Genomic DNA, 13035 nt, shown 5'->3' with positions numbered 1-13035 from the left:
AACTACAAATGGGCCAGGTACGATGACTCATGCCTATAATCTCAGCACTTTGGGAGGCCAAGGCATGCAGATCACTTGAGGTCAGTGGCTCAACATGGTGAAACCCCGTCTCTACTAAAAATACAAAAATTAGCTGGATGTGATGGCACATGCCAGGAATCCCAGCTACACGGGAAGCTTAGGCAGGAGAATTGCTTGAACCTGGGAGGCAGAGGTTGCAGTGAGCTGAGATCATGCCACTACACTCGAGCCTGGGTAATAAAGACTGTCTCAAAAAAAAAAAAAAAAAAAATTAACTAACTACAAATGAATGACTATTAGACCAACAGCAAATAGCCTCAAAAACAACAGAAAACAATGAGATCATATCATCGAAGTCTCAAAGAGAAATAAGTGCCAATCAATCTAGAATTCTATATCCAACTAAACTATCATTCAAAAATTAGTGAAAATGAAGACATTTTCACAAAAAGACTGAGAATTTTACTATTCAGAGTTCAAGAACTAAGCATATACTTTGACATACACTTCTCAAAAGGAGAACAAAAGAATAGACCAAAAATGTCACCAATCATGTTGCTCAATTTAAACACAGTAATTGTTAAAAACAATTTTTATCAATGTCATTAAAAAAAGACAGGCATTATTCTAGAATAAAAGTTACTAAGAATAAAACAATCACATGTAACGAACTAACCCTCTCTGGATCCTGGTTTGAAAAGTACAAACATTAGCCGGGCGCGGTGGCTCACGCCTGTAATCCCAACACTTTGGGAGGCCGAGGCGGGCGGATCACGAGTTCAGGAAATCGAGACCATCCTGGCTAACACGGTGAAACCCCGTCTCTACTAAAAATACAAAAAATTAGCCGGGCGAGATGGCGGGCGCCTGTAGTCCCAGCTACTCGGAGGCTGAGGCAGGAGAATGGCGTGAACCCAGCAGGCGGAGCTTGCAGTGAGCCAAGATGGTGCCACTGCACTCCAGCCTGGGCGACAAAGCAAGACTCCGTCTCAAAAAACAAAACAAAACAAAAAAAAAAACGAAAAGTACAAACATTAACAAAGAACCTTTTGGAAGATAATTTTTAAAATTTCATTTATAAACTTTAAAAAAGAGGAAGAACAATATTACATATTATTTATAGGTCTATACATAGGTAACAAATTTATTTTATAAACATACAACAGACTAAAGATTAGATTCAGAATAGTGATTACCTCTGTGAAATCAGTAAGGAAGGTGAAGAAAGGTGGATATCTAAGGATTAACTATATATGTACATTTTAAAAAACCTAAAGTGAATATTGCAAACCTTTGCCAAAAAGGTGTTTAATAAACAAGTATTTATAATATTATTCTCTGTACTTTTCAATATGCTGAAATATAATTTTAAAAAACATTTTTAAAGTAAATTAAGTAAGATGCAATATGAAAGGTACAGGAAGGCAGAAATGGTTGTTTTACCACAAAAAATATAATGTTTAAGTAGCCCAGCTCAGATCAAGGTTCTATACTAGGAGAAAAAAAAGGGGGGGACTCCCCAGAGTACCACTTCCAACTGGACTTCCTAAATGGACACATTTTCCCTCAGTGTAAAGGCAAGTAGAGAAACCTCCAAATGGACATGAGAATTTCATAGATTCGAAGGGGTAAACTAACCCTGGTGAGAGTGCAAAAGCCCTTTCCCAACTGAAATGAAAACACAACACAATGCCAAGAGCTCTGTTGACTAGTGGATTTGAAAAAAAAAAAAAAAGAGAGAGAGAAATAATTCAAAAATAAAAAATAAAAATAAAAGAGTTAAAAACGAAGCCAAGAGCTATCAAAAGAATTCTACTATAATTAAGGACTGTCCACAGCCACCATGGAACCAGAATGCTCTATGTGAAGCTCCTCTTCATTTATCAAACCATGCAGCCTTTTATTTTTTTTAAGAGACAGGGTCTCATGCTCACTTCAGCTGCACATATATTAAAATTGGAACAATACAGAGATTAACATGGCCCCTGAGAATGGATAACACTAATTTTTAATTTTAAAAAAAATTTTAATTTAAAATTTAAGAAAAAGGGCCAGGTGCGGTGGCTCACACCTGTAATCCCAGCACTTTGGGAGTCTAGGCAGGCAGATTGCCTGAGCTCAGGAGTTTGAGACCAGCCTGGGCAAAACGGTGAAACCTGATCTCTACTAAAATACAAAAAATTAGCTGGGCGTGGCGGCGTGTGCCTGTAATCCCAGCTACTGGGGAGGCTGAGGCAGGAGAATTGCTTGAACCCGGGAGGCGAAGGTTGCAGTGAGCCGAGATCACACCACAGCACTCCAACCTGGACGACAGAGTGAGATTCTGTCTCAAAAAAAACAAAAAAACTTAAGAAAAAGAGAAAGAGAGAGAGAGGGTCTTACTCTGTTGTCCAGGCTAGAGCATTGTGCAGTGGAGCAGTAATAGCTCATTGTGCCTTGAACTTCTGGGCTCAAATGATCCTCCTACCTCAGCCTCCTAAATAGCTAGGACTACAGACACACACCACCATGCCTGGCTAATTTTTCATTTTTTGTAGAGACTGGGTCTCACTATGTTGTCCAGGCTGGTCTCGAACTCCTGGGCTTAAGCAATCTTCCACCCTCAGCTTCCCAAAGTGCTGGGATTATAGGTGTGAGCCACTATGCACAGCCCCATGCAGACTTTTCTATGTCTTCTCTCATGGTTGCACCTAAACTGAGCCTTGCTCTCTGGTCTATAATCTTTCCCAACCAGTGTCCTCCCCAAATACACCTGACTCTCAAACCATTTACCTATCCCAGTGATTGAGTCCTGTGCTAACTGCTATCATGACCTTTCGCCTGAGTGAACTACAGCCTACAACTATTACCTGCTCCAATTTGGCTGTATAATTTGTTTTTTATTCATTCATTCCTTATCTATCTCGCTTTTACTGAACCTAATTGTCTTGTACACATGTGCTAATTAACACAGGTTAATTATTGTACTATTCTTGGCCGGGCGCGGTGGCTCAAGCCTGTAATCCCAGCACTTTGGGAGGCCGACGTGGGCAGATCACGAGGTCAGGAGATCGAGACCATCCTGGCTAACACGGCGAAACCCCGTCTCTACTAAAAACACAAAAAAATTAGCCAGGATGGGCGAGGTGGCGGCGCCTGTGGTCCCAGCTACTCGGAGGCTGAGGCAGGAGAATGGCGGGAACCCGGGAGCGGAGCTTGCAGTGAGCTGAGATTGGCCACTGCACTCCAGCCTGGGCGACAGAGCGAGACTCCGTCGCAAAAAAAAATAATAATAATACACATGTGCTAATTAACACAGGTTAATTATTGTACTATTCTTTCATGTTAAAAAAAAAATTGTGAGCTTCCACAAAAAACCTGTACAGAATGTTTATAGAAGCATTACTCATAATAGCCAAAAGGTGAAAACAACCCAAATGTCCATCAACAGACGAATGGATAAACAAAATGTGGTAGAGGCATACAATGGCATATATTCATAAAAAAGGAATGCAATACTGACTGATACATGCTACAACTTAGATGAACTTTGAAAACGCTATGCTAAGTGAAAGAAGCCAGTCACAAAAGTCTATATATGATATGATTCCATCCATATGAAAATCCAGAACAGGGAAATCTGGAGACAGAAAATATCTTCGTAATTGCTTTGAACTGGAGAAGTGAAGGGGGATTGGAGGTTAATAGCTAAAGGGTATGAGGTTTCTTTTTCAGGTGATGAAAATGTTTACAATTGTGATGATGGTTGCACATATTTGTGAATTTAGCAAAAACCAAGAAATCATACATTTTCAATGAACTGTATGATATATGAATTATAACTCAACGAATCTGATTTTTAAAAATTGAAGGCTGATACATGTTACAAGATGTAAAAAAACTTGAAAATACTGTACATGTGGTGCCTCACACCTATAATCCCAGCATTTCGGGAGGCCAAGGAAGGAGAATTGCTTGGAATCAGTTCAAGAAAACATTGTGCAAAGTTAAAAACAATGCAAGTGAAAGAAGCCAGAAACAAAAGGCCTCATATTATATGACTTCATTTATATGAAATATCCAGAACAGGCAAATCCATAGAGATAAGAAGTACATTAATGGGCTGGGTGCAGTGGCTCACACCTATAATCCCAGCACTTTGGGAGGCCAAGACGGGCAGATCATTTTAGGTCAAGAGCTCAAGACCAGCCCGATCAACATGGTAAAACCCCGTCTCTACCAAAAATAAAATTAAAAAAAAATTAGCCAGGTGTGGTGGCACATACCTGTGATACCAGCTACTCAGGATGCTGAGGCAAGAGCATTAATTGCTTGAACCCAAGATGGAGGTTGCAGTGAGCTGAGACTGCACCACTGCATTCCAGCCTGGGCAACAGAGCAAGACTCCATCTCAGAAAAAAAAAAAAAAAACAAGTACATTACTGGCTGCCAGGGACTAGCGGGGAAAATGGAAGTGACTGGTTAATGGGTTAGAGGGTTTTTTTGAGATGATGAAAATATTCTGGCTGCTGGGGCTCAGTGGCTCACACCTGTAATCCCAGCACTTTGGGAGGCCGAGACAGGTCAATCATTTGAGCCCAGGAGTTCAAGACCAGCCTGGGCAATACAGTGAAATCCCATTTCTACAAAAAAAAAATTACAAAAATTAGCCAGGTGTGGTGGCGCACACCTCCAGTCCCAGCTATGTGAGAGGCTGAGGTGGGAGGATCCCTTGAGCCTGAGGTAGTCAAGGCTACAGTGAGCTGAGATTGTGCCACTGTACTCCAGCTTGGGCAACAGAGTGAGACCCTGTCTCAAAAAAAATCAAAGATAAAGTTCAGAAACTAGATAGTGATGATGACTGCACAACACTGTAAATGTACTAAATGCCACTGAGCTGTATACTTTGCAATAACTGAAACTGTGAATCTTAGGTTACATGCATTTCACCACAATAAAAAAAAATGGAGGAAAAAGACAAGAAATATAAAGAACTATTATAATAATGAAAAAGAATGACAGAAAGGAGGTTTCAAAGAGAAAAACAAATAAATAACCAACCTGGAAGTGAAGCAGGATACTGACAAAGAATACTCTTTGCATATACTTCTTCTGAGGCAGGATCAAATGAAAGGGGAGACATTGGTGGTAAAAGATCTACAGACTTAAAACAGAAAATTCACAATTTTGAAGTAAACATATTTGCTAACTACTACAATAACAATGCTGAGTTAATCTATGAATAGATTATTTTCTCCCTAAGAAAGACAGAATTACCAAGCATGTATCAGATAACTATTTTTATTTGTTTATTTTTCTTTTTTTTTTTTTTTTTTTTTTTTTGAGACGGAGTCTCGCTCTGTCGCCCAGGCTGGAGTGCAGTGGCCGGATCTCAGCTCACTGCAAGCTCCGCCTCCCGGGTTTACGCCATTCTCCCGCCTCAGCCTCCCGAGTAGCTGGTACTACAGGCGCCCGCCACCTCGCCCGGCTAGTTTTTTTGTATTTTTAGTAGAGACCGGGTTTCACCGTGTTAGCCAGGATGGTCTCGATCTCCTGACCTCGTGATCCGCCCATCTCGGCCTCCCAAAGTGCTGGGATTACAGGCTTGAGCCACCGCGCCCGGCCTATTTGTTTATTTTTCTTAAAGACAGGGTCTCACTCCCTCGTCCAAGCTAAAGTGCAATGACATTATCATAGCTCACTGCAGCCTCAAACTCCTGGGCTTAAGCAGTCCTCCCACCTCAGCCTCTTGAGTAGCTAAGCCTACAAGGACATACCACAACACCCAGTTTTGGGGTTTTTTTTTTAGTAGAGAAGGGGTCTCACTATGTTGTCCAGGCTGGTCTCCAATTCCTGGCCTCAAATGATCCTCCTGCCTCAGCCTCCCAAAACAATGGGATGACATGTGTGAGCCACCATGCCCAGCCCTATAACTATTTTTAAAGCAAAGTACAACATTAGGAGCAAGGGGGATTACTTAGTCCTTGAATTTCTCAAACATCACAGTACTTCACATCAAGAGCAGGCTTGCTTTCTGGCTGGGCACAGTGGCTCACGCCTGTAATCCCAGCACTTTAGGAGGCAGAGGTGGGTGGATCACCTGAAGTCAGGTATTCAAGACCAGCCTGACCAACATGGTGAAACCCCATCTCTACTGAAAATAAAAAAATTAGCCGAGCATGGTGGCAGGCACCTTTAGCCCCAGCTACTTGGGAGGCTGAGGCAGCAGAACCACTTGAACCTGGGAGGCAGAGGTTGCAGTGAGCTGAGATCGTGCCACTGCACTCCAGCCTCGGCAACAGAGCAAGACTCCGTCTCAAAAAATAATAATAATAATAATTGTTTTCCTTTTAATACAATCCTTCAAATCGAAAAATATTAACTGTAAATGACAACAGCAACTTATGGATATTATATTATATATATATTTAGAAAAATTACAGAAACCATAACATAGAAACTTTAGACTCAAATGCAAAGATGACATACATACAACATTTCTAGGTCATTCATAACACAATAAATTCACAAATTGCCATTTATTAAACTATTCTCCAAAGGGCAAATTGGCTGAGTGCAGTGGCTCACACCTGTAATCCCAGTACTTTGGGGAGGCCGAGGCAGGAAGATCACTTGAGTCTAAGAGTTTGAGACCAGCCTTGGCAATGCAGGGAGACCCTATCTATAAAATTAAAGAAAAACTTAGCCAGGCTTGGTGGTGCACACCTGTAGTCCCAGCTACTCAGAAGGCTGAGGTGGGAGGATTGCTTGAACCCGGAAGTTCAAGGTTACAACAAGCTATGATCATGCCACTGTACTCTAGCCAGCTATGATCGTGCCACTGTAGTCCAGCCAGCTATGATCGTGCCACTGTACTCCAGCCAGCTATGATCGTGCCACTGTACTCCAGCCAGCTATGATTGTGCCACTGTAGTCCAGCCAGCTATGATCATGCCACTCTACTCCAGCCTGGGCAACAGAGCAAGACACTGTCTCAAAAAAAAAAAAAAGTGGGGCGGGGAGAACAGGGGCAAGTCAACATTACTTACTGGAGTCCAACCTTTAATTAGACTGAAAGGAGACAAACCAAGAAATTCTTTCCACTTTTTATGCCATTCTCCTTGCTTTTCAACAACAGATTGTCTTATAGTTGTGAGATCATCTTTTATCCTATACCTATAACAGCATTAAAAAACTTTATTCAAAATATGAAGATACAAAAAAAGCACTGAGTCAAATTTAAGAAAATAACAATAGTTGTAGAGAAGTGGAAGGAAATGGAACTGAAAGTTCAATCAATATACCACATAAAAATTAAACTTCTCACAGGTGAATATTCAGAACCTAAAATACCTTTCTCTTTTTATGACCATAAAGAAGGCAGGGAGCAGTGTCTCATGCCTGTAATCCCAGCACTTTGGGAGGCCAAGGCGGGCGGATCACCTGAAGCCAGGAGTTCAAGATCAGCCCGGCCAAAGTGGTGAAACCTCGTCTCTACGAAAAATACAAAAATCAGCCACACAGGCTGGGCGCGGTGGCTCACGCCTGTAATCCCAGCACTTTGGGAGGCTGAGGCAGGTGGATCACGAGGTCAGGAGATCGAGACCATCCTGGCTAGCATGGTGAAACCCTGTCTCTATAAAAATACAAAAAACTAGCAGGGTGTGGTGGCGGGTGCCTGTAGTCCCAGCTACTTGGGAGGCTGAGGCAGAAGAATGGCGTGAACCCGGGAGGCGGAGCTTGCAGTGAGCCGAGATCACCCCACTACTCCAGCCTGGGGAGCGGCTCCGTCTCAAAAAAACAAAAAACAAAACAAAAAAAAAAATTGCTCAAGCCTGCAGGAGAATGGCAGTGTGTCTCTACTAAAAAAAATACAAAAAAAGCCGGGCCGGTGGAGGCCGGCTACTCAGGAGCTTGCAGAATGCAGGAACCCCGAGAGCTTGCAGTGAGCCGAGACGCCACTGCACTCCAGCCTGGGCAACAGAGTGAGACTCCGTCTCAAAAAAAAAAAAAAAAAAAAAAAAATACAAAAAACTAGCCGGGTGCCTGTAGTCCCAGCTACTTGGGAGGCTGAAAAACGTGAACCTGGGGGAGGCGGAGCTTGCAGTGAGCCGAGATCACGCCACTGCACTCCAAAACAGAGCAAAAATCGTCTCAAAAAAACAAAAAACAAAACAAAAAAAAAAAATCGGCCGGGCGCGGTGGCTCAAGCCTGTAATCCCAGCACTTTGGGAGGCCGAGACGGGCGGATCACGAGGTCAGGAGATCGAGACCATCCTGGCTAACACAGTGAAACCCCGTCTCTACTAAAAAATACAAAAAAACTAGCCGGGCGAGTTGGCGGGCGCCTGTAGTCCCAGCTACTCGGGAGGCTGAGGCAGAAGAATGGCGTGAACCCGGGAGGCGGAGCTTGCAGTGAGCCGAGATCGCGCCACTGCACTCCAGCCTGGGGCACAGAGCAAGACTCCGTCTCAAAAAAAAAAAAAAAAAAAAAAAAAAAAAAAATCAGCCATGCGTAGGAGTGGGTGCCTGCAATTCCAGCTACTAAGGAGGCTGAGGCAGGAGAATCACTTGAACCCAGGAGGCAGAGGTTGCAGTGAGCCAAGATCATGCCATTGCACTCCATGCACTCCAGCCTGGGAGACAAGAGTAAAACTCTGTCTCAAAAATAAAATATAAATAAAAAAATAAATAGTTTTAAAAAAAGTTAAAAAAAAAAAAAAATCAGAAAGAGGCCGCATACGGTGCCTCACACCTGTAATCCCAGACTCTGGGAGGCCGAGGCGGGTGGATCACGTGAGGTCAGGAGTTTGAGACCAGCCTGACTAACATGGTGAAACCCTATCTCTACTGAAAAACAATAATAATAATAATAATAATAATACAAAATTGGCCGGACGTGGAGGCGCGCCCCTGTAATCCCAGCTACTCAGCAAGCTGAAGCAGGAGAATCACTTGAAATCAGGAGGCAGAGGTTGCAGTAAGCCGAAATCGTGCTATTGCGCTCTAGCCTAGGCAAAAAGAGGGAAATGCCGTCTCAAAAGAAAAAAAAAAAAAAAAAAAAGCAATAATATATCTATTACTCTATTTTATTTATTTTTTTTTTTTTTTTTTTTTGAGATGGAGTCTCACTCTCTCACGCAGGCTGGAGTGCAGTGGCGCAATGTCAGCTCACTGCAACCTCCGCCTCTCAGGTTCAAGTGATTCTCCTGTCTCAGCCTCCTAAGTAGCTGGATTACAGGCAAATGCCTGGCTAATTTTTGTCTTTTTGGTAGAGACAAGGTTTCCCTATGTTGGCCAGAATGGTCTTGAACTTCTGACCTGAGGTGATCCACCTACCTCAAGCCTCCCAAAGTGCTGGGATTACAAGTGTGAGCCACCACACCCAGCTACTCCATTTATTTTTAAAATAGAATTTCTTCCTTGCTCTAAACTTGAGTAGGACTTTCACTCCCACTCTCTGTCCATTCCTATAAGCATACCATACTTTCTATTCTTTCTGCTCAATTAAAAAACTGTTCAAGTGGCTGAGGCAGGCCGATCACCTAAGGTCAGGAGTTCGAGACAAGCCTGGCCAACATGGTGAAACCCCATCCCTACTACAAATACAAAAATTAGCCAGGCGTGATGGCACGTGCCTGTATTCTCAGCTACTCGGGAGGCTGAGGCAGGAGAATCGTGTGAACCCGGGAGATGGAGGTTGCAGTCAGGGGAGATCATGCCATTGCACTCCAGCCTGGGCAACAGAGCAAGACTCTGTCTCAAAAAAAGAGGCCGAGCTTGGTGGCTCACACCTATAGTCCCAGAACTTTGGAAGGCCGAGGCGGGTGGATCACCTGAGGTCAGGAGTTCGATACCAGCCTGACCAACATGGAGAAAACCCATCTCTACTAAAAATACAAAATTAGTAAGGTGTGGCGGCACATGCCTGTAATCCTAGCTACTCGAGAGGCTAAGTCAGGAGAATCACTTGAACCCAGGAGGCAGGGGTTGCAGTGAGCCAAGATCGCACCATTGCACTCTAGCCTGGGCAACAAGGGCGAAACTCCATCTCAAAAAAAAAAACCTTTTCTAAGGCCCAGTTTTATAATTAGACCCAACAAAAGGAAAACTACAGAAAAGCTAAAATTATTTCATAAAAAAATTATCATTCAGGGCAAATCATTCATCCCACTAATTTTCCTTTTCCTTTCTGCTTCACATGTATCTCCAAGAGTTCATTAAGTAAGGTTTTTGAGTACTAGAATTCTCATACTTGTTTGCCAAAGCAGAAGAGCTATTAAAGTTATACGAGTTTTGTTAAGAAAACCACCCTACTCCTCCCACAGTAAAATAACAGATCTTTTTAGAGTACCTCATATGCTTCAGATCTGATAATCTTTCCTTCTGAAATTTGGTCTCTTTTTCAAGGTAGTGAAGGTCTACCGTCAATCTTGCCTCATCAGCCTGACAACGTTCATATTTCATCACTTTCAAGACTTCATTTAATAACTGAATAACTGTTAAGAGGTTCAGTTTTCCAGCCTCATAAACATTTCCTATGTGCAACTAAGGAATCAGGAGGAGAAAAAAATTGGTGAACTATAGGTTATTATAATAATAAACTATTACATAAAAATACTTATGTTTTTTATCATTAAAGTTTATCTGAAAGAAAAGAGAAAGGCCAGATGCGGTGGCTCATGCCTGTAATCCCAGCACTTTGGGAGGCCGAGGGGGGTGGATCACCTGAGGTCTGGAGTTCAAGACCAGCCTGACCAACATGGAGAAACCCCACCGACTAAAAATACAAAATTAGCTGGGCGTGGTGGCACATGCCTGTAATCCCGGCTACTTGGGAGGCTGAGGCAGGACAATCGCTTGAACCCAGGAGGCGGAGATTACAGTGAGCCAAGACCATGCCACTGCCCTCCAGCCTAGGCAATAAGAGCAAAACTCTGCCTCAAAAAAAAAAAAGAAATTCTGAAAGCAGAAGAACACTGCAAGAAAATATACAATTACATCACAGGAGTTTTCTCAAAAGCTTCCTTAATATCAAATGCTTACCTGAAACATTTGTTTCTCGATCTTGTCAAGTAAGAGCCTTGGAATATTAATAGCAACATCAGTTCCATCTAAAGCATAATATTGGTTAACAAGACTAAGGACCGAACTAACAACTTCTCTCTCTTTTTCCAAAAACATGAGCGTTTCATTCACTGAAGCCCACAAAGACCGAACCTTTGGAAACAAAAACAAAATATTAAAGTTCGCACATAATCCATATATATATTTTTTAAATGTAAATATATGTTCACTCTTAGTAACAAATTTCCTAGAATGATTTCTAGTAAGAAAATTAAATAATTATACTTTAATAGTTTAAAACTCCCTTTGGATTTTATTTCCAAAGGAAATTTTTGAAAAATGTATCAGGAGAATCTAGCTCACTATAATTTTCAAACAAATCTAAGAATTTTTTTGTTTTTAGAGATGGGGTCTTACTATGTTGCCCAGACCAGACCCAAATTCCTGGGCTCAAGCAATCTTCCCACATCAGCCTCCCAAGTAGCTGGGACTAAAGGCACGCACCACTGCACCCAGCTCCAAATCTAAGAAATCTTATGCAAGATACAGTTAGCCTTTTCTATATGCTGACATGTAATCAATCTACCAAAGATCATTTGGGGAGAAATAATTTTTAAAATTTCTCAAGAGAAGCCAGGCGTGGTGGCTCACACCTGTAATCCCAGCACTTTGGGAGGCCGAAGTGGGCAGATCACAAGGTCAGGAGATCGAGACCATCCTGGCTAACACAGTGAAACCCCATCTCTACTAAAAATACAAAAAATTAGCCGGGCGTGGTGGCAGGAGCCTGTAGTCCCAGCTACTCGGGAGGCTGAGGCAGGAGAATGGCGTGAACCTGGGAGGCTGAGGGTGCAGTGAGCAGAGATCGCGCCACTGCACTCCAGCCTGGGGGACAGAGTAAAACTCCATCTCAGTAAAAAAAATAAAAAATTTTTTCAAGAGAAAAAAACTACTACATCTCAATTTTAAGTCATTCAGTTTGAGGAAGTTAAAGTGTGGGAAATTATGCCTCATTAAAAACAAAAAAAACGCCTGTAATCCCAGCACTTTTAGGCGATATCACAAGGTCAGGAGATCGAGACCACGGTAAACCCCGTCTCTCTAAAAATACAAAAAATTGCAGTTGTGGGCGCCTGTATCCCAGCTACTCGGGAGGCTGAGGCAGGAGAATGGCGTGAACCCGGGAGGCGGAGCTTGCAGTGAGCCGAGATCGCGCCACTGCACTCCAGCCTGGGCGACAGAGTGAGACTCCGTCTCAAAAAAAAAAAAAAAAAAAAAAAAAAAAAACAAAAAATCTTAGGCATATACTAATCTATATTCATTAAAATTGATATACAAGAATATTTAGGCAGGCACAGTGGTGCATACCTATAATCCCAGTTACCCAGAAGACTGAGGTAAGAGGATCCCTTAAGCCCAGGATCCTTGCAAAAAAAAAAAAAAGAATACTCATAGAATGTCTGTTTGTAATAATCAAAAAGTAGAAACAATCCAAAGGTCCATCTACAGTAAAAAGGGTACACTGGTGCTATGTCCATAAAATAGAACACTAAGCAGCAATGAGAATAAACACACTATGATTACACACAATAGCATGGATAAATACCATAAACAATGTTGAGCCAAAGTCAGACACAAAAGAATATATTCTATATACTCGCATTTATATGAAGCTCAAAAACAGGCAAAACTAATCTTTAGTGTAACAGGTGAGGGCACTGTTTCCCCATGGGGGGAAACAGTGTAAACTAAACAGGTTCAAGGAGGATTCTAGGGTGCTGGTAACATTCTATTCCTTAAACGATATTGGTTACACGGACATGTTCACTTTGTGAAAATTTGTCAAGCTATATACTTATGAGTTACACATTTCTTGTATATACGTTATGCTTTAACAGAATTTACAAAAGAGGGAGGGAGGTGGAGAAATATAATTATACACATGTTCTTCCTGTATGATAAAAATAC

At 42.1% G+C, this 13035-nt stretch overlaps 1 protein-coding gene and 1 pseudogene across 3 annotated transcripts in view; one reads left to right on the top strand and one right to left on the bottom strand.

Moving 5' to 3' along the window:
* The window catches only part of HAUS6 (HAUS augmin like complex subunit 6), a 53983-nt gene that overhangs the window by 20200 nt on the left and 20748 nt on the right, over positions 1-13035 (bottom strand). For all 3 annotated transcript variants that reach the window (XR_007719819.1, XM_050761326.1, XM_050761327.1), the window contains 4 exons: positions 11047-11220; positions 10355-10548; positions 7050-7176; positions 5062-5164 (listed from right to left, as the gene is read on the bottom strand). Coding sequence is in view for 2 of the 3 variants with exons in the window: in XM_050761326.1 (XP_050617283.1) it covers positions 5062-5164; positions 7050-7176; positions 10355-10548; positions 11047-11220 (598 nt within the window). In the remaining variant the exon portion in view is untranslated. The remainder of the gene's footprint in view (positions 1-5061; positions 5165-7049; positions 7177-10354; positions 10549-11046; positions 11221-13035) is intronic.
* LOC126938144 (uncharacterized) lies at positions 1950-2049 on the top strand (annotated as a pseudogene).

This window comes from Macaca thibetana, chromosome 15, assembly GCF_024542745.1.
Source record: "Macaca thibetana thibetana isolate TM-01 chromosome 15, ASM2454274v1, whole genome shotgun sequence".
Taxonomy (NCBI): Eukaryota; Metazoa; Chordata; class Mammalia; order Primates; family Cercopithecidae; genus Macaca; species Macaca thibetana.
This window is presented reverse-complemented; position numbering and strand designations above follow the sequence as displayed.